At 39.7% G+C, this 22,531-nt stretch overlaps 1 protein-coding gene across 1 annotated transcript; it reads left to right on the plus strand.

Moving 5' to 3' along the window:
- The first annotated feature begins 2,559 nt into the window (after positions 1 to 2,559).
- On the plus strand, positions 2,560 to 22,081 carry EAPP (E2F associated phosphoprotein). Its single transcript, XM_086709943.1, has 6 exons — positions 2,560 to 2,744; positions 7,107 to 7,288; positions 8,856 to 8,951; positions 10,807 to 10,924; positions 14,126 to 14,239; positions 21,511 to 22,081. The coding sequence occupies exons 1-6, from the start codon at positions 2,671 to 2,673 to the stop codon at positions 21,785 to 21,787; spliced, it is 861 nt and encodes a 286-aa protein (XP_086566069.1). The 5' UTR covers positions 2,560 to 2,670; the 3' UTR covers positions 21,788 to 22,081.
- The last annotated feature ends 450 nt before the right edge of the window (positions 22,082 to 22,531 follow it).

The raw sequence follows: 22,531 nt of genomic DNA on the forward strand, positions 1-22,531 counted from the left end.
GGGAATTTTCTGTATAATATATACTGATGCACAAATCAACACTAAATTTGGAATATGGGCCACTAAGTTTTCAGTGTTTTTTCAGATGTTTCTGTTAAACATGTTTTGGATAGTAAGAGTTTTAGTCTTGCACATACATAGACTTCCAAAAGGAAATTTGGGTTCCCTGGGTGGCTCAGTTGGTTGAGTGACTGATTCTTGATTTCAGGTGAGGTCATGATCTTGTGGTTGGTGGGTTCGAGCCCAGTGTGTGTCTCTGTGCTGACAGTGTGGGGCCTGCTGGGATTCTCTGTCACCCTCTCTCTCTGCCGCTATCCCCGACTCTCAAAAATAAATAAATAAACATTAAAAAAGAAAACAAAAGGAAATTTGAGTTGCCTTAATATAAAGCATATCCTGGTTTTATATCTTGCTCACCCTTAAGAGACTTATATAGACCAAATTAGGCATCCTTTAGCTACATAAACTGTTATTTGGGGGTTTTACTTTATGTTTTGTAGGCATTTTACTGGAATGAATATACCAAAATCATAAAAAAAAAAGTTCTAGAGTCTACTGTATCAGAAGTTTATATATAGAGTTTTTATTTATTAAACAGTTTTAAATTTTATTTTTGAGAGGAGACAGAGAGAGTGGAGGAGGGGCAGAGAGAGAGACACACACACAGAATCTGAGGCAGGCTCCGAGCTGTCTGCACAGAGGCCAACGTGGGACTTGAACTCACAAACCTCGAGATCATGACCTGAGCCAAAGTCGGATGCTTAACCACCTGAGCCACCCAGGTGCCCCAATTTTTATTTTTTTAAGTAAGCACTAGGCCCTGTTGCATCCACACGACTCCTGAAACAGAATGCTATGGGCACCAGTGACAGTCACAACAAATTTTATTGCAATGAGAGGCAAGGTCGACCGATCGGGACCAACACTTTTGATCAGAGTGCGGCCTCCAACAGCCGGGGTACAGAGTTTTTATAGCCGATCACATCGTTTTATCATCACCTGGGAACAGAACAAAGAAATAGTTCCCGGATGGGGTGACTATTTTAGACTTTCTGCCATTAAGTTGCAACCAGTGGATCTCCTTGACCCTGCCTCTGATGCTCTTTTCTTTGAATTTTTGTTTCCTTAATTGTTGAAGCCTAATTTACAAGAGTATGAAGCGTAATTTACAAGAGTAAAGCAAGGCTGTTATCTCTTAACCTTCAGTGTTAACACAAAGCTGTTATCTCTCAAGCTACAGGTTAGCCCTACACTACAATTTAACCCTCACAGGCCCAACAGGGGGCTTGAAATCCTGACCCCGAGATTAAGAGTCACATGCTCCACAGACTGAGCCAGCCGGCGCCCCTAATAGGATTCCATTTTAAATAGTCGAATCTAAACTTAAGGGTATTCCTTATAACTCACACTAGTACAGACCATTTCATATTTACAAAGTTTTTCTTCCTAGCAGGGGCCCAGCCCAGCTGGTGGAGTATGGGGTTCCCATAGGAAGGCAGACAGCATAATGGTGGAGCCCCACAGGGTGTGCTACGTGACTTTGGGTGTGTAGAGGGAGTTAAGTGCAACTCCTGATGGAGGGACAGGGAGAGGACAGACTGAGACAAAGTTTCTGTTAACATAGGAGTAAAAGTAGGAGTTATTTTATCCTTAATGTCATTTTATAAACAAGGGAACTAGCATAAGACCCATTAATTATGTGACTTTTCCAAGGTTCTAAAGCAAATCAGTAACGAATCTAGGAAAGAATTCAAGCTTCCCACACTTAAGCTTTATAGTTCTTAATTACTGAGCAGGCAGCTATAAATAACTGCTTCATTGGAAGAAATCTGCAAGTACCAAAGATATAATAAAATGAAATATAAAAATAACTCTTAATCCTCCCAAAAGAATGACACAGAATAGAAGTTACCAAGCCAGAGACTTTTATTTCCTCCCCTCTGTTACAGCCTGTAACAGTCCTCCAAAACGGAGGTTCTTTTTTCCAGGTATCAACTGAATTGTCTTTTTTTTTTTTTAACGTTTATTTATTTTTGAGACAGAGAGAGACAGAGCATGAACGGGGGAGGGGCAGAGAGAGAGGGAGACACAGAATCGGAAGCAGGCTCCAGGATCTGAGCCATCAGCTCAGAGCCCGAGGCGGGGCTCGAACTCACAGACCGCGAGATCGTGACCTGAACTGAAGTCGGACGCTTAACCGACTGAGCCACCCAAGCGCCCCTCACCTGAATTGTCTTTATATCAGAGTTCTCAAACTTTTTGGTCTAAGGACTCCTTTACACTCTCAGAAATTACTGAGGATCCTAAAGAGCTTTTGTTATGTGCTGCCTGTTCCTCAGCGTCTAGATTTCTGCTCCTGTATATCACGATGTGAGACACTGTACATAGAGGGCTCGTCTCAGAGACTGCTACTTATGACGGTGCTAATTAGTATTTTCAGTAATAAGGTAACTCTTTTCAGGTACGCGAAAGCAGCGCACCGCTGTGGTGGATGCTAGGGCAGATCCTTTCTCCCCGCCCTCTTGCTAGGATGATCTGCGCAGGCGCGCAGGGAGGGCACGGAAGTGCGGGCGGAAGTGGGTTCCAGACTCTTTAGCTGACGGAGCGGCCTGTGGAGTAAACACATACGGAGCGGCCGCTTGCCGCTGGTGCCAGAGGGTACAGGCCACCATGAACCGGCTCCAGGATGACTATGACCCCTACGCAGTTGAAGAGCCTAGCGACGAGGAGCCAGCTTTGAGCAGGTGGGTCTCTGTCCCGTCCCGGCCCCCGAGGCTTCGGGCCGAGGCCAGGCTTTAGCCTTCTGTATTCGCTGCGCCTACCAGGCCTTTGGGAACCCTCGGGCCAGCAGTTGGGCGCCTTTTGCGCCTCGCTGTTGCCTGTGCGACGCCGAGGGGGGTTCTGGTGAGGTGGGGGGGGGGGCGACACTCGCGCGGGGAACAGAGATATTCTGGAGTAAGTCTTCAAAAACCTTGGAATCGAATCCTGACTCTGCAGCTTGCTAACTGTGACTGAAGGCAAGTTATCCTCCTTTTGCTCATCTATAAAAAGGAATTATAATAGGGGCTCCCGGTTGGCCCAGTCAGTTAAGCCTGGGACTCTTGATTTCCCCTCAGGTCATAATCTCTAGAGTCGTGAGATCCCCCTATGTTGGGCACAGCGCTGGGCGTGCAGCCTGATTAAGGACCCCCCCCCTCCCCCCCCCCCCCCCCCGCTCGCTGTCTCCAAAATAAATAAACAGAAAAAGGCAATATAATAACTATATCTTAAGTATATTGTGAGGCTTATGGGACTTACTGTGAACTGACAATCTTGAAGACGAAACTGCCATAAACAGAAATAAGGGACTATTCAGCCTGCCTTTTTGAACGCCTATCTGTGCTTTCTCTGGGCTACGGTTTTCTACAGGCTTGCACTATAGTAGGGGAAATCAGACACGTATCTCGGAAGATAAATATCTTGAAAAGAAGTATGTATCTCAGAAGAGTATTGTAGAAAACAGTGGCCTGAGATAGTCACAAATCAAATTCTGTGGGAATTTCCAGAAAGGAGGGATTAATCCTACCTGGGGGAAGCTTGCAGTTATGTTGGCAAGAGAGTTCCAGGAAAATTTATCCACTTTTTAAAGCTGGCAGCAGATCCTATTAATAAATCTAAAACCTTCTGTTCAACTAAGCTTTTTGTGAAACTGACCTTTCTTCAATTACAATATTTCCGCGTGTTATCCTGGGAGGGGTTGAAGGCTTGGGAGATTAGACTGCTGTGAAGATTTCTCTTGTGGGGAGTAAGGATGGATTGCAAGGTTTCCTGAGAGAAGCAGTGTCAGTTAATGGGTCTGGTCTGTGAAAGGAGGTATATGAATTAGTAGGCCTCAATTAGTAATTCAGTTTGATTGGAATATAGCAGGGTTTCCTGGACTTGAGTTATTTAGCCGTTACTGTCTCTATATTTCCCCGTGTTACTATTTATTTAATACTTTTCCTTAGGTCGGGGTGCGTGGGTGGCTCACTTGGCTGAGCGTCCCGCTCTTAATTTCGGCTCAGGTCATGATCTCATGGTTGGTGAGATCAAGCCCTGAGTTGGGCTCTGCCAGTGACAGCATGGAGCCTGCTTGGAATTCTCTCATTCTCTGCCCCTTCCCTGCTTTCTCGCTTTCTCAAATAATCAAACATTAGATTTTTTTGAGTTAAATTTCTTTTTAAAAAATATTTATTTATTTTGAGAGAGAGAGAATGAGAGAGAGGGGGAGAGTGGCAGGGAGGCAGAGAGACAGAACAGAACCCAAGCAGGCTTCGAGTTGCCAGTGCAGGGCCCGAACTGGGGTTTGATCTCACCAACCATGAGATCATGACCTCTGCTGAAACCAAGTTGGACGCTTAACTGAGACACCCAGGCACCCTAATTGTATATTTAAATGCATGTACTTGTGACAGTAAATTATGCTATACGAAAAGTTAAACAAAAAATAATACAGAGGGATTCTGTGTCTTCTCCACCCAGTTTCCCTCAATGTTAACATATTTGATAAAACTTTGCTGTAATATCATAACACCTGGGATATCGACATTAATGGGGTCAAGATATAGAACATTTCCATTACCACAAGGATCCCTCATTGCTCACTTCCTGTCCCCTCTCTCCCATGCACTACTTAACTGCTGGTAACTACCAATCTGTTTTCCACTTCTATAATTTTGTCCTTTTCAAGAATATTATGTAAACGGAATCATGCAGTATGTAACCTTTTGGGATTGGTTTTTTTCATTCAGCATAATACCTGGAGGTTCATCCACATTATTGCAGGTGTCAGTAAGTCATTCCTTTTTTATTGCTGAGTACTATTTCACATTTGTTTTAACTATTCGCGTATTTAAAAATTTTTAAAAATATTTTTTAATTTTAGATAGTGTGAGTGGGGCAGGGGGCAGAGGGAGAGAGAGAGAGAGAGAGAGAGAGATAGAATCTTAAGCAGACTCCACACTCAGCACAGGCCTCTATCCCATGACCCTGGGATCATGACCTGAGCTGATATCAAGAGTCAGTTGCTCAACTGACTGAACCACCCAGGCACCCCTTAACCATTCCCTTATTGAAGGATGTCTAATTGTTTCTAATTTTGACTCTTGTGAATAAAGTATCTGTAAACACTCATGTAGAGGTTTTTGTGTGAATGTTAGTTTTCAATTTTCTGGGGTAAATGCCCAGGAGTGTGATTGCTGGATTGTATGGTGGTTGCATGTTTAGTTTTATAAGAAACTGTCAAGCTGTTTTCCATAGAAGCTTTATCATTTTACATTCCCACCAGCAATGGCTTCAAAGTTATTTAGTGGTCTGTCTTGGTACTCCTTAAGATAATCTACATTTTGTCCTTTGGAAACACTTGAATATAGGGAAAATCAGAGTTTCTCAGTGTCAGTAGAATTGACATCTTGGATCAGATAATTCTCTATTGAGGGGTTATTCTGTGCATTATAGGATGTTTAGCAGCATCCCTGACCTCTACCCACTAGAAGCCAGTAGCCCCTCCTCCACCCCCTGCCCCAAGTTGTGGCAATCAAAAATGTCTCTAGCTATGCCATATGTTCTATGCCATATGTTCTCTGGAGAACAAAGTGCTCCCGTTGGAGACCACTGGTGGGTGAGAGGTAACGTTGAAAAGATAAGTTGAAACCAAATGGGAAAGGCTTTTTTGAATGCTGTGCTCAGAAGTTTGGCCATGGATGATTTCTTTGGGAATTGGCTAGTGGTATGATGAGAGTTCTTTAGGAATAGCTTTCTGGCAACAGGATTAAGAGTGTACTGACATGGAAGAGTTTGGAGGCCTGGAGATGCTTAGGATATGGTGGGACAGGCAGAGTTAAGAGAACCCAAATGAATATAGTGGTCCTGGAGAAAGGGAGCATGCTGGTCAGGATGAGGAATGTTGTTAGATGGGGAATTCTCTTGAGAGTAGAATCTGGCTAAGGCCTCTATCACTAGCAAACTTGATTGGTGTGAATTGCAGTTTTCTGATTTACCTTCTGCCGGAGGCTCAAAAGCATTGTAGAAGAAGAAGAAAATAGAGAAACAAAAACTAGGGGTAGTCTGCAACTATTCATCAGACCACAAATAATTGAACATTACTTATGAATTGTTGATTATATTAAAAATATCTTAGGCATTTCACTCATTTTGATAACATTTCATTCTTTTTGATATCTGGTTTAATTCTGTCATACTGTTATTTATTTAAAAAATTTTTTTTAAGCTTATTTATTTTGAGAGAGAGAAAGAGCAGGGGAGGGGCAGAGAGAGGGAGAAAGAGAATCCAAAGCAGACTCTGCACGGTGAGTGCAGAGCTGGATGCAGGGCTCAAACTCACAAATTGTGAGATCATGACCTGAGCCGAAATCAAGAGTTGGCTGCTTGATGACTGAACCACCCAGGTGCCCCACTGTCATACTGTTGGTAGTGGGGACAGGTGCAAAAGGCCAAGTATATTGGAATAATTGCTCAGGAGCATTTGTAATATAACTTTCTCTTAATAGTTCTCTGTAGCATTGTGCCTTTTAAACTGTAATATGTAATTATTATCTGTTAACATTTTGTGTGGCTATATTAGCTATATATTGGTTATATATACTAAGTTTTATTTAAGTACTTAGAGTTTTAAAAATCTTTAAAAAACAGTAAAATTTTCATTGCTGATGGAAGTATGAATTGATACAAAACTTTTGGAAATAACAGTGTGATAATTCAAGAAGTCAGAAAGATGCTTGTATGTCTAATTCTAGACATAGAATTTTATCCTAAGGAAAAAATTCCTTTTATCCTAAGGAAATCAACAGAAAATTACATATACTCTACAGAGATATTCATTGTAGCATAATAGCAAAGAGTGAGAAATAAATGTATAGCATCTGTAAGATGAAATGTTATGCAGACATTAAAAATGTATTTAGAAATATGCAGAAAGGGTTGATCTTTAAATGAGAATAGCTGTATGTAATATAATAGATAAAGGCAACCTTGTAAAACTTAAAACTGTTGGGCAAGGAGATGATGGGAGTTATAAGTTATTTTAATTTTTTAGTATTAATGTGCCTTATGATTTAAACGTATACTAGTTCTGAAGATGAAGTGGATGTGCTTTTACATGGAACTCCTGACCAAAAACGAAAACTCATCAGAGAATGTCTTACTGGAGAAAGTGAATCATCTAGTGAAGATGAATTTGAAAAAGAAATGGAAGCTGAATTAAATTCCACCATAAAAACAATGGAGGACAAGTTATCCTCTCTGGAAACAGGTAAACTTTTAGATTTTCATATAGATATATATACATATTTTTTAACGTTTATTCAGTATTGGGAGACAGAGTGTGAGTCGGGGAGGGGCAGAGAGAGAGAGAGCGACACACAGAATCCGAAGCAGACTCTAGGTTCTGAGCTGTTAGCCCAGAGCCTGATGCAGGGTTTGAACTCAAAAACCGTGAGATTGTGACCTGAGTCGAAGTCAGCCACCCAACTGACCGAGCTACCCATGTGCCCCTCATATAGATATTTTTCTAAGCTTTACAAGGCAGGAACCTCATTTGTGCCCTGTTGCATCCCAGCACTTTGAGTATGTGCTCATTAAATATTTACCGAGTGAATGAATAAATGTATTTGGCAACCTGAACATAGTTTCTTTGATGACTAGTGAAGAATTTTCCTGTGTCGTTGAAATGACACTGTTTAGTATTGTTTACTTACATGATTTCCTTTTGTAATTTTTTTTTGAGTTTATTTGTGGAATGCCTGGGTGGCGCAGTCGGTTGAGTGTTCCGATTTGATTTTGGTTCCGGTCATGATCTCATGGTTCATGACATCAAGCCCCAAGTTGGGCTCTGCGCTGACAGCTTGGAGCCTGCTTGTGATTCTCCTTTTTCCCTCTCTTTCTCTGCCCCACTCCTACGTGTGCGCTCATTCACTCTCTCCTTTTCTCTCTCTCTCTCTCTCTCTCTCTCAAAATAAATAAGATCTGAGCCGAAATCAAGAGTCAGATGCTCAACTAACTGAGCCACTCAGAACTCCCTCCTTTATTTCTACCCCAGGATAAAAAAGAAAAAAAGAAAAAGACACACAAGCTTAGAGAGGTATTTTTAGAGATATATAGCATTGATAGGGGCACATTGAATATGTCACCACAAATTGTGTCATTTTAGTAAGTAGTGAAACATACTTCATTTGGTACTTTGTCTTTATGTAAAATGTACTTGATCCAAAAACTGATTTGTGCCTTAGCTTTGGTTTCCATAATATATGCTATGTATTAACTGTTAGGAACTGAAAGCATATATAATAATAATAAAAGCAAAAGCAGATGTTAATTAAGAGGAAGAATTAGGGACACAAGCATATGACATGAATACAGTATGAGTCATGACACTAGGCACAAGTGAGGAGAGAAGGAATGTGTTCTTGTGTCATTCCCTCTGCCGCTCTTTAGGGCTCTTATCCTCTTTCCCCTGAAGTCCCTTACAACAAGATGTTTATTCCCTGTTCTTCACAGTGTACTGCATGGCTGAAAGGTAGAGAGCTGTATGGTGGCAATCTGGAAATAGGCTATTATATTGAATTAGATTTGTGGGAAGGGTGAGAGAATAATTTTCTCATGATTTGGAACACTTAATTTATTTCTATAATTAACAATTACAGTTCTCTGTAATTGCACAGGGCACAAACATTCAGTAAGTCATTGATGTGAAAGTATTTTTCCATCCAAATGAGATTGGGAATGAGTTGATACTGCTTTGAGGTGATGGAAGAATATACTGAGTTTTTTTCTTGTCAGTTATGTATGGTTTAGTCTTTAAACTTCCCTTACGTAACTAGGGTCTTCTTCAGGAACTGGAAAAGTTGGAACAGCTCTGACAAAGTACTACGATGATATATATTTTGATTCTGATTCTGAGGATGAAGACAAAACAGGTAAGTAGCATGTTTACCAGGTTTAGCCATTATATTTCATGGAAAAAACATTTACCTAACAATTATTGGATTTTAGGATTTCCCTCTGAGTTTTGTCTTCTAAGAAATGGTAGGGGGGGGCGCCTGGGTGGCTCAGTCGGTTAGGCGGCCGACTTCAGCTCAGGTCACGATCTTGCGGTCCGTGAGTTCGAGCCCCGCGTCCGGCTCTGTGCTGACAGCTCGGAGCCTGGAGCCTGTTTCGGATTCTGTGTCTCCCTCTCTCTGACCCTCCCCCATTCATACTCTGTCTCTCTCTGTCTCAAAAATAAATAAAAGTTAAAAAAATTAAAAAAAAAAGAAAATCTTTAAAAAAAAAAAAAGAAATGGTAGGCCATTGATGTGAAAACAAAAGCAGGAATGATGAATAAAAACAGATGGGAATGCACATATGAGGCCTTGGGAGCAGCAAGGGTACTGCATGGATGTGCCCAGGGAGAAGGACTGGGTGTCCCGACTCAGGGCTCTTGGCCACACTCTTCCTTAAGATTCCTTAATGCAGCAGTATTTGGTTTCACACCTGCAAATAGTTTCTATATTTTTACAGGAAATTTAGAAACTTATATATACTTTATATTTTGCAGAATTTTTTCTGACTTCTTGCTTTTTTTTAATCAGCCTCTGTTCTTTAGAATTGATTTTGTATAAAATCTGAGCAAAGGTAAACATAATAAGAACTACAACTAATTTAATTATATCAGTAGTTACACTGGAATACACAGACAACACATTTATATGGTGAAGAAACAATTTTATGTTTGTATGTATTATTACCTAAGTATTGACCTAAGTACATTTTAAAAGTCTAGTGTATGTGGATGATCATAGTGTTTTTTCATTCATTTTTGAAATATTTTATTTTGGGGCGCCTGGGTGGCGCAGTCAGTTAAGCGTCTGACTTCAGCCAGGTCACGATCTCGCGGTCCGGGAGTTCGAGCCCCGCGTCAGGCTCTGGGCTGATGGCTCGGAGCCTGGAGCCTGTTTCCGATTCTGTGTCTCCCTCCCTCTCTGCCCCTCCCCCGTTCATGCTCTGTCTCTCTCTGTCCCAAAAATAAATAAACGTTGAAAAAAAAATTAAAAAAAAAAAATTTTATTTTGATTTCACTACCATTTTATAGATAGGAACTTGTTGAGACTTTATACATCAAAATTTTCTTTTTCTTTTTTTTTTTTTTAATATATGAAATTTATTGTCAAATTGGTTTCCATACAACACCCAGTGCTCATCCCAAAAGGTGCCGTCCTCAATACCCATCACCCACCCTCCCCTCCCTCCCACCCCCCATCAACCCTCAGTTTGTTCTCAGTTTTTAACAGTCTCTTATGCTTTATACATCAAAATTTTCTAATCTTGGCTCCCTTTGACCTTTCTGAGACTCTGGATCCTCATTATTTGAATTCAGTTTTTGAGATAACAACAGTTTTTAGTGAAGAAACAATTTTTGCCTCTTCTGTCACCTTCATTTTAATCCCTTGTTTTTTTTTAAGTTTATTTATTTTGACGTTCACACAGGGGAGGTGCAGAGGGGGAGGGAGGGATAGAATCCCAGTCTGATCCTGTGCTTGAACCCACAATTAGTAAGACCATGACCTCAGCTGAAATCAAGAGCCGGATGCTTAAGTGACTGAATGCTTAAGCTACCCAGGTGTCCTGATGCTTTGTTAATTGGATAAGAACTTTATTTGGAGGAATAGTTAAAAAAATTTTTTTAGGAAAATATAAGTAGAAAAAACAGGTAGGTGGGAGTTCTACATTCTGTCTTAAAAAGGTGTGTAATTTAGACATACCTAGCCATATCCTTAACATTTTCAAAATTAGCACAGGTGACCAAGAAGAAAAAGAAGAAACGACACAGGATTCCAACAAATGATGAATTACTGTATGATCCTGAGAAAGATAACAGAGATCAGGCCTGGGTTGATGCACAGAGAAGAGGGTAAGAACTTAACTTTAATATTTAGAATCTTCAGAGAAAAATGATTAAAAGGTGATATTTACAACATTCACATTTTCGCTGTATGTGTATATGTTCATATGGACATACATTAAAATTTTTGAGACAAAACTGCTGAATTGTTTACTTTGAAAATTACCAGCAAATTTCATTCAGATGATTTATTTTTGAGAGAGAGAGTGTGTGGGTGCACATGGGGGAGCAGCAGAGGGCAGGGCTTAGAGGATCTGAAGCGGGCTCTGTGGCTGACAGCAGAGAGCCTGATGTGGGGCTCAAGCTCAAAAATTGTGAGATCATGACCTGAGCTGAAGTTGGATGCTTAACCAACTGAGCCACCTTGGCACCCCTAATGAACATATTTGTGTGTGTGTGTGTGTGTGTATTTTAATGTTTATTTTTGAATCATCTGAAGCAGGCTCTGCATTGTCAATGCAAAGCCTGATGTGGGGCTCGAACTCATGAACTGTGAGATCATGACCTGAGCCAAAGTCAGATGTTCAACTGACTGAGCCACCCAAGCGCCCCCGCCCCATGAATATCCCCAGTGTAAAATAAACATTTTAAGTGCTATGAGTATTGAGATAGTTAAGGAAATTATAGTGTAGCTCTTGATTCTGGTAACAGAATTTGTCAGTGAGGTAAGATGGAATGTATCTTTATTATATAATCTTTAAAAAACAAATTTATTTTATTTTATTTATTTATTTATTAAACAATTTTTTTTTCAACGTTTATTTATTTTTGGGACAGAGAGAGACAGAGCATGAACGGGGGAGGGGCAGAGAGAGAGGGAGACACAGAATCGGAAACAGGCTCCAGGCTCTGAGCCATCAGCCCAGAGCCTGACGCGGGGCTCGAACTCCCAGACCGCGAGATCGTGACCCGGCTGAAGTCGGACGCTTAACTGACTGCGCCACCCAGGTGCCCCTGAACTCACTACTTTTTAAGTATCACAAGGGCAGTGATCATGCCTGTCTGTTCACTGCTTTATCCCAGGCATCTTGCACTTTGTAAAATGGGCTCTCATTAAGTAGCTATTGAATGAATAAGTTACTTTCTTGGGTTTGGGTTTTGAAATCTGTTAAGCATTGGAGGTATTTAACAACAGTTTTAAAGTATGTATTGCATGTTTTCAGTATTTTTCCCCAGAGACATTTAAAGGATTTAGAAAGTAACGCCACATGATTTATTTTCTGTTGTTGAGGTTTTAGGAGTTTACCATAAGTCCCTTTTAAGAATATATACTTTCTGGGGCGCCTGGGTGGCGCAGTCGGTTAAGCCTCCGACTTCAGCCAGGTCACGATCTCACGGTCCGTGAGTTCGAGCCCCGTGTCAGGCTCTGGGCTGATGGCTCGGAGCCTGGAGCCTGTTTCCGATGCTGTGTCTCCCTCTCTCTCTGCCCCTCCCCCGTTCATGCTCTGTTTCTCTCTGTCCCAAAAATAAATAAAAAACGTTGAAAAAAAAAATTTTAAAAAAAGAATATATACTTTCATACTTTACTTTCATAGGTAGATTCGTGCTGTAATTTTGCAGTCAGCAAATATTTATTGGACACTTATTATGTACTAGACACTGTTCTGTATTCTTGAAATACAGCAAGGAACAAAACAGACCAAAATCCTTAGGCACTTAGAGCTTGCATGCTTGTTTTTTAAATGTAGCTTTACTAGGTTTTTCAAATTAATAGACTTTATGCTTTTAGAAGAGTTTTAGATTTACAGAAAAATTGAGCCAATAATACATGGTTCCCATATACCTTCCCACAACAACACACACACACAGTTTCACCTGTTAACATGTTACATTAATATGGTACATTTGTCACAATTAATGAACTGGTATTTATACGTTATCATAAATTAAGGTCCATAGTTTATTCACATTTCCTTAGTTTTTATCTTCTGTCCATTTTCTGTTCTAAGAGCCCATCCAGGATGCCATGTTACTTTTTTAGTATATGTGCTGCCAAAGCGAGCGTGCCATGTTACTTTTAATTGTCATGTCTCTTGGGGCGCCTGGGTGGCTCAGTCGGTTAAGCGTCTGACTTCGGCTCAGGTCATGATCTCGCGGTCCGTGAGTTCGAGCCCCGCGTCGGGCTCTGTGCTGACAGCTCAGAGCCTGGAGCCTGTTTCAGATTCTGTGTCTCCCTCTCTCTGACCCTCCCCTGTTCATGCTCTGTCTCTCTCTGTCTCAAAAATAAATAAACGTTTAAAAAAAAAAATAATTGTCATGTCTCTTTAGACTCTTCTTGGCTCTGACAGTTTTCAGACTTTTCTTGGTTTTGATGACCTTAACATTTTTCAGGATACTGGACAGATACATTGTAGGAGGCCATTCTATTGGAATTTGTTTGATGTTTTTCTCATGATTAGACTGGGATTATGAATTTGGGGAAGGAAGGCCACGGAGATAAAGTGCAATTTTCATCATTTTGTGATCAGTTGTTAATAGTGACCTAATATTGACCTTGATCGTCATGGTATGGAAGTGTTTGTCAGGTTTCTCAACTGTAAAGTTACCCTCTGCCCCTCCTTTCCATATTGTACTCTTTGGAAGGAAGTCACTATGTGCAGCCCAAACTTGTGGAGTGGGGAGTTATGCTCCACTTCCTTAAGGGGAGAGTATCTTCATTAATTATTCTTCTTTATGGGAGATTTGTTCCTTCCTTCCTTCCTTCCTTCCTTCCTTCCTTCCTTCCTTCCTTCCTTCCTTCCTTCCTTCAGTCATTTATATCAGTATGGACTCATGGGTATTTACTTATACTTCAGGTTATAATCCAATGCTACATTATTTTGTTGTTCGCATTGTTTCAGCTTTGTCCACTGGGAACTCTTTTCAGTTGACTTCTGTGCCCCCTTGACATACCTACCTCGTTGTTTTTGAGCACTTCCTTACTTTCTGGTACTACAGGATGCTCCAGGTTCATCTTGTATGCCTCATTCCTAGAATCAGTTATTTTTCATAGGAGTACTAGTTTCTTTTATTGGAGAGTGGCATTAGAAATCATGCCACTGGGGGTGTCTGGCTGGCTCAATCCATAGAGCATGTGACTCTTAATCTTGGAATTGTGAGTTTGAGACCCTTAAAAGGAGGGAGTGGGGCCTCCTTAAAATAAAAAAGAAAAAGAAATCAAGATCTGGCTTTAATGTGCACCCCTTGCCCCCCTTTCTTTTTCTGTTCTAGCTACCATGGTTTTGGAATACAGAGGCCACATCAACAACAACAGCCTGTTCCAAATAGTGATGCTGTCCTGAACTGCCCTGCCTGCATGACCACACTATGCCTTGATTGCCAAAGGTAATGGATAAAGGGTAACAACACACACACACACACGTACATACACATGCACACAATGAAAACAACTTGGTGATCTTTTGTTTAAATCAGAAATAGACTTTTGAGGTATATACTTAGGAATTCTAATAAAGTTCTGTCCTCTTATATCCTTGCTGCTATATGACTAACCTTTATGCAAATACTTTTGGTTATATGTAGTTCTATTGTAAGTAGTTTTTTAATAAAACACTTAACCATTACTGACACAGATTCAGTGAAACTGCATGTATGTTGTGGAATGACATAATCTCTCAAATACACATTTTTTAAAATGTTTTATTTATTTTAGAGAGAGAACAAGAACGAGTGGGGGAGGAGCAGACAGAGAGGGGGACAGAGGATCCAATGCGGGCTGTGCACTGAGAGCAGTGAGCCCGATGCAGGGCTCCAACTGACAAACTGTGAGATCATGACCTGAGCCAAAGGTGGATGCTCAACCTACTGAGCCACCCAGGCGCCCCTCAAATACACTCTTTTTAAAAAAATTGTGATAAAATACATATAAGATGTCCTATTTTAACCATCAAAATTTTTTTATAAAAGAGTCCATCATTTGTATATTTAGTTTATTGTCAACTAGATCATTTAAAAATTTAATACCTTTTGTGTGTGTATATATTGAGAACTTTTAAGATCTCTCTTAGCAACTTTCAAGGATGTAGTACAATGTTGGTAACTATTTAAACAATATTATATCCCCAGACCTTCTCCATCTTATAACTGGAAGTTTGTACCATTTGACTGTCTTCACCCATCCACCCTTCCCCCACCAACCACAAATCTACACTCTGTGTTTAGGAGTTCAGGTTTTTTGTTTTTTGTTTTTTGTTTTTTTTTGGATTCCACATATAAGTGAAATCATTCAGTATTTTTCTATCTCTGTCTGACTTATTTAGTATAATGCCCTCACGGTTCATCCATGTTTTCACAAATGGCAGGATCCTCCTCCTCCTCCTCCTCCTCCTCCTCCTCCTCCTCCATTGTATCTATACACCATGTTTTCTTTATCCATTCACCTATGCATGGACACTTAGTTTGTTTCATGTTTTGGCTATTAAGAATTCTGTTGCAGTAGGTTTTGGAGAGAAGACCATAGAGCTAAAGTGTTGTTTTCATTACATTATATCAAGGGCACAGACTATCAACCAAAAATCAACAGATTTATGACTGGTAATGTTGACCTTTATCACCTGGCTGAGGTAGGGGTACATATACCTCTTTGAGATAGTGATGTCATTTCCTTCAGATATATACCCAGAAGTGGGATTGCTGGATCATACGGTAGTTATATTTTTAGTATTTTGAAGAGTCTCCATATTGTTTTCATAGTGGCTGTACCAATTTAAATTCCCACCAATAGTGCACAAGGTTTCACTTTTGTTATCCCTTGTCTTTTTGATAATAGCCATTCTAACAGGTATAAAGTGACATCTCTCTGTAGTTTTGATTTGCATTTCCCTGATGGTTAAGGATGTTGAACACCTTTTCATGTACCTATTGGCCATTTGTATATCTTTTTTTGGAAAAATATTTAGGTCCTTTGCCCATTTTCTAATTGGATTGTTTATTTTCTGCTAATGAGTTGTAGGAGTTCCTTGAATATTAACCTGTTAACCCCTTATCAGATACATGATTTGCAAATATTTTCTCCCATTCCATAGATTGCCTTTTCCTTTTGTTGATTGTTTCTTTGCTGTGCTGAAGCTTTTTAGTTTGATGTAGTCCCACTTACATTATTTAATTTTTTTAACTTAAAAAAAAAAAAAAAAGGTTTATTTATTTCGATACTATGAGTGGGGGAAGGGCAGAGAGACGGGGAGAGACAATCCCAAGCAGGCTCCACCTCCAGCACAGAGCCTGATGTGTGGCTCCATTTCACAACCATGAGATTGTGACCTGAGCTGAAATTAAAAGTTGGATGCTTAACTGATTGAGCCACCTAAGCTCCCCCAACTTGTTTATTTTTGCTTTTGTTGCTTGTGCTTATCCAAAAGGTTATTGCTAAGACCCATGTTGAGCTTTTTCCCTATGTTTGAGTAGTTTTACAACTTCGTGTCTTAAATTTAAGTCTTTAATCTATTTCGAATTAATTTTTGTGAGTGGAGTAAGACAGGGGTCCAGTTTCATTATTTTGCAAATGACTGTCCAATTTTTCCAAAACCATTCATTGAAGATATTATCTTCCCAGCATTGAATATTTTTGGCTCCCTTGTCAAATATTAGTTGACCGTGTATGCATGAGTTACTTCTGGGTTCTCTGTTCTGTGAGTCTGTGAGTCTGGTTTTTTTTTTTATTTTATTTTTTATTTTTATTTTTTCTGTGAGTCTGTTTTTATGCTAGTCCCATATTGTTTTGATTATCATAGCTTTGTTGTTTTTGTTTTTTTTAAATTTTTTAAATGTTTATTCATTTAAATGAATACAGAGAATATGGGCAGAGGAGAGAGAGGGAGACACAGAATCCAAAGCAGGCTCCAGGCTCCGAGCTGTCAGCACAGAACCCGACGCACGGCTTGAACTCATGAATTGTGAGATCATGACCTGAGCTGAAGTCAGAGGCTTAACCGCTTAACTGACTGAGCCACCCAGACACCCCTGATGATCAAAGCTTTGTAGTACAGTTTATTTTTTATTTTTTATTTTTTCAACGTTTTTTTATTTATTTTTGGGACAGAGAGAGACAGCATGAACGGGGGAGGGGCAGAGAGAGAGGGAGACACAGAATCGGAAACAGGCTCCAGGCTCCGAGCCATCAGCCCAGAGCCTGATGCGGGGCTCGAACTCCCGGACCGCGAGATCGTGACCTGGCTGAAGTCGGAGGCTTAACCGACTGCGCCACCCAGGCGCCCCTGTAGTACAGTTTAAAATGAGGAAGTGTGATACTTACAGCTTTGTTGTTCTTTCTCAAGGTTGCTTTGGCTATTTGGGTTTTTTTGTGATTCCACACAAATTTGAGGTTTTTTTCTATATAAGATTTTTTTCTATTTCTATTGACTCTAGAAGGCTTTGGGTAGTATGGACATTTTAACAATAGTAATTTTTTTTTTTTTTTTAACATTTCTTTATTTTTGAGAGACAGGGAGAGACAGAATGCGAGTGGGGGAGGGGCAGAGAGAGAGGGAGACATAGAATCTGAAGCAGGCTCCAAGCTCAGAGCTGACAGCACAGAGCCCAACATGGGACTTGCACTCACGGACTGCGAGATCATGACCTGAGCCAAAGTCAGATGCTCAAATTACTGAGCCACCCAGGTGACCCAGTAATTCTTTCAAAAATTAAAAAAAAATTTTTTTTAATGTTTGTTTATTTTTGAGAGAGAGAGAAAGAGAGAACACCACTGGGGAAGCAGGGGAGGGGCAGAGAGTGGGGTGGGGGACAGAGAGTCCAAAGCAAGTTCTCTTGCACTGACAGCAGAGAGCCTGATGTGGGGCTCAGACTCATGAACTGTGAGATCATGACCTGAGCTGAAGTCTGACACTTAAACCACTGAGCCACCCAGGCGCCCCAACAATAGTAATTCTTTTGATGTGTGCACATGGGTTATCTTTCCATTTACGTGTATTTTCTTCGTTTTCTTTCATGAATGTCTTAACAGTTTTCTGTGTATAAATGTCTCACCTCCTTGGTTAAATTTATTCCCAAGTGTTTTATTATTTTGGATGCCATCATGAATGGGATTATTTTCTTAATTTCTTTTTCAGATAGTTTACTGTTAATGTATAGAGAGCAGATTTTTGTAATTTTTATTTTTAATCCTTTTTTTAACGTTTATTTATTTTTGAGAGAGACAGAGAGCATGAGCGGGGGATGGGCAGAGACTGAGGGAGACAGAATCCGAAGCAGACTCCAGGCTCTGAGCTGTCAGCACAGAGCCTGACATGGGGCTTCAACTCACAGACTGTGATATCTTGACCTGAGCTGAAGGGGGATGTTTAACTGACTGAGCTACCTGGGCCCCCCTTTTTAAAAATTTTTTTTTTAAAGTTTTGAGAGCAGCTGTGGGGGAGGGGCAGAGAGAGAGGGAGACAGAGAATCCCAAGCAGGTGTTGTGCTGTCAGTGCAAAGCCCGATGCAGGGCTCTATCTCCTGAATCCATGAGATCATGACCTGAGCCAGAATCAAGATTCAGACGCTTAGCCACCCTGGCGCCCCTGTAATTGGTTTTGTGTCTTGAAACTTCATTGAATTTTATATTTATTTTAACAATATTTTAATATTTTTTTTGGTGGAGTCTTTAAAATTTTATGCATATAAGATTATATCATCTACGAACAGTTTTATTTCTTCCCTATTTGGATATCTTTTATTTCATTTTTTTTTTTGCCTGATTGCTCTGGCTAGGACTTGTAGTACTATGTCGACTAGGACTGGTGAGAGTGGGTACTCTTGTACCCCATTTTAACCATTTTAAGTGTACAATTCAGTGACATGAACTACATTCACAATATTGTGCAGCTATCACCACAGTCCATTTTAGAAACTTTTTTGTCATTGCAAACAGAAACTTTGTACCCATTAGACAAAATTCCCCATTCTCTACCCCTTCCTGCCCCAGCCTGTGGTAACCTCTATTCTGTTTTCCTTTCCGGATTGTTAATCGCTCATGTATAGAAATGAACAGATTTTTGTGTGTTGATTTTGTACCCTGAAATTTTGCTGAAGTAGTTTATTAGCTCTAATAGTTTTTTTGTGTAATGCTCAGAATTTTCTACATACAAGATCATGTCATCTGTGAATTATTTGTTTCCAGTGTGGATGCCTTTTATTTCTTTTTCTTAGCTAATTGCTCTGATTAGAACTTCAAGTACTATGTTGGATAGAAATGGTGAAAGCAGATATTTTTAGTCTTGTTCTTGATCTTAGAGGAAAAATTTTCATTTTTGAATATGATGTTAGCTGTGGAATTTTCATATATGACCTTTATTGTATTGAAGTTCCTTCTATTTTTAGTTTATTGGGTATTTTTACCATGAATTGGTGTTGAATTTCGTCAAATTCTTTATTTTTATTTCTCATTTTTTAAATGTTTATTATCTATTTTTGAGAGAGGGGGAAGAGAATGAGCAGGGGAGGGACAGAGAGAGAGGGAGACATAGCATCTGAGCTGTCAGCACAGAGCCTGACATGGGGCTCAAACCCATGAACCTCAGGATCGTGCCTTGAGCTGAAGTTGGACGCTTAACTGACTGAGCCACCCAGGCGCCCCTAGAAGCTCTTTAAGCTTTTAAAACTGTAGCTTTTACTAAAAGGGTGACAAGAATGGCATCAGTTGTCATGAGAGGAGGGCAGTCTCAGGCCACAATGTGAAAAGACAGTCAAAACATTAGCTCTCAAGTTTCCAATAACTTTTTTTGTCTAAGTTTGAAGAGCAAATGAAATTATTTTTGGAGATAAAAGTTACTTTTAAAGCAGTAGAAAAGAGGATATATTCATTCTTTATTATCTATTGACACATTTTTTTCCTACTCTTTTTTTTTTTTTTTAATGTTTATTTTCAGGAAGAGAGAGAGTATGAGTGAGGGAGGGGCAAAGAGAGGGGGAGAGAGGGAATCCCAAGCAGGTTCCGTGCTTTCAGTGCAGAGTCCGATGTGGGGCTTACTCCCACGAACTGTGAGGTCATGACCCGAGCTGAAATTAAGAGTCAGATGCTTAACTGACTGAGCCACCCAGGCGCCCCAGTTTTTTCCTATTCTTAAAATAACCCTTAACATTTCTTTAAATTTCCCATTTTGTTCTGTTTGTACTTTGGTTGTATTTCAGTAAGTTTTTGGTCTTCTCAAATTTTACCTAATTGGAGATGCAAGAATATACACTGGGGGAAAAGATAGTCTCTTCAATAAATGGTGCTCGGAAAACTGGATAGCTACATGCGAGAATGAAACTGAACCCTTTCTTACATCATACACAAAAATCAACTCAGAATGGATGAAGGACCTAAATGTGAGACCTGAAAGCATAAAACGGCTAGAAGAAAACATAGGCAGTAGTGTGACATTGGCTATAACAACATTTTTCTAGATGGTCTTCTAAGGCAAGGAAGATAAAAGCAAGAGTAAACTATTGGGACTACACCAAAATAAAAATCTTTTGTGCAGTGAAGGAATCCATCAACAAAATAAACCCACTGAATGGGAGAGGATATTTGCAAACGATCCATTTGATAAGGGATTAATATCCAAAATATATAAAGAACTGATACAACTTAACACCAAAAAAACCAATAATCCAATTAAAAAATGGGCAGAGTATCTGACTAGACATTTTTCCAAAGTAGACCTATAGATGTCAAACAGACACATGAAAAGATGCTCGACATCATTAATCATCATGGAAATGCAAATCAGAACCACAATGAAGTATTCATACACTTGTCAGAATGGCTAGAATAAAAAAGACAAGATATAACAAGTGTTTGTGAGGATGTGGAGAAAAAGAACTCTTGTGCACTGTTGGTGGGAATGTGGTGCAGCTGTTGTGGAAAACAGTATAGAGATTTCTCAAAAAATTAAAAATAGCAATAACTTATGATCCAGTAATTCCACTTCTTGGTTTTTATCCAAAGAAAATGAAAACTAATTTGAAAAGGTACATGTACTCTTATGTGTATTGTAGTATTATTTATAATAGCCAAGATATGAAACAACCCAAGTGTCCCTTGATTGATAAATAGATAAAGACAATATGGTAATATACACAGTGGAATATTCAGCCATAAAAAGAATGAGATCTTGCCATTTGTAACAACATGGGTGGACCTAAAGGGTATTATGCTAAGAGAAATAAGTCAAAGAAAGACAGATACTGTATGATTTCACCTATATGTAAAATCTAAAAAACAATAAATGAATTAACAGACAAAAAGCAGAAACTGACCCATAATTACAGAGAACAAACTGATGGTTGCCAGAGGAGAGGGTGGTGGGGGATGGCCAAAATGAGTGAAGGGGAGTGGGAGATACAGGCTTCCAGGTACGGAGTAAGTCATGGGGATAAAAAGGTACAGCATAGGGAATAAAAATGATATTGTAATAGCATTGTATGGTGACATGGTAGCTACACTCATGGTGAGCATACATAGGGTGTAAACCTGTTGAATCACTGTGTAGTACATCTGAAACTAAAATACACTGTATCAACTATACTTGAGTTAAAAACTTTTTTTTTTTAATCTAAATAGATAACCTATTAAAATAGGACATAAATCGCAATTCTCCATTTGTTTTTCCTCTTAGGCATGAATCATACAAAACTCAGTATAGAGCAATGTTTGTGATGAATTGTTCTGTCAACAAAGAGGAGGTTCTAAGATACAAAACCCCAGAGAACAGGAAGAAAAGGCGAGGCCATAAGAAGATGAGGTCTAATCGTGAAGATGCTCCAGAGCAGGTAGAGGCAGAAGTGGAAGAAATCTATCACCCCGTCATGTGCACCGAATGTTCCACTGAAGTGGCAGTCTATGACAAGGATGAAGTCTTTCATTTTTTCAACGTTTTAGCAAGTCATTCTTAAATAGCTAAGTTGGCATTTAATTGCCCAATACAATATACAACGCAAATATGGACACTTACTTTCCCTGCTAATTCCTCTCCATTGACATTCTGAGCGGTTATTTGAGGAAGCAGTGTTTGTCTTTTTGAAAGAGAATGGTTGTCAACCTGCATCCCTCCACCTCCTTTAAAAAAAAATTTTCCCCCAGTTTTGATGGGACTAATTATTCATTTCCTTTTTGATGGGCATTTGGAAACCATGGGGACTTTTTTACATATTAAAACTCTTTAGAATTAAAATGCTCTGGAGTTATAAGTAATGTTTCAGAGTGTTATTTTTTATTTTGGATGTACCCTTGGTGTGATTAAACTAGACACTATTCCCCCCACCCCCACTTCTGTCTGTATTGTTTTTGCTAAAAAGTATATTTACCTTCTATCATAGTATGAAGTGATATTATTTAGCAACTGTTAGAGTTACATGGAGTTAATATTGCCAGGTGCTTTGAGTAATTAATATAGGTCTTTTCCTAAAAGGATTGTATAGTTAACAGTAATCTAACCTTAGTGAATTAACATAGTAAATAGAAATTTATGGTGATGGGTTGCCTGGGTGGCTCAGTCAGTTAAGCATCTGACTTCGGCTCTGGTCATGATCTCATCGTTCCTGAGTTCGAGCTCTGTGCTGACAGCTCAGAGCCTGGAGTCTGTTTCAGATTCTGTGTCTCCCTCTCTGTTTCTGCTCCTCCCCCACTCGTGCTCTGTC

This window comes from Puma concolor, chromosome B3 (genome assembly GCF_028749965.1).
Source record: "Puma concolor isolate L17-30 chromosome B3, mPumCon1.1.hap2, whole genome shotgun sequence".
Classification (NCBI taxonomy): Eukaryota; Metazoa; Chordata; class Mammalia; order Carnivora; family Felidae; genus Puma; species Puma concolor.

Coding starts and splice junctions, on each gene's coding strand:
- EAPP (XM_086709943.1), top strand. CDS start 2,671: ATGAACCGGCTCCAGGATGACTATGACCCCTACGCAGTTGAAGAGCCT. Junction 2,745..7,106: donor GAGGAGCCAGCTTTGAGCAG/GTGGGTCTCTGT, acceptor AACGTATACTAG/TTCTGAAGATGAAGTGGATG. Junction 7,289..8,855: donor GTTATCCTCTCTGGAAACAG/GTAAACTTTTAG, acceptor TTACGTAACTAG/GGTCTTCTTCAGGAACTGGA.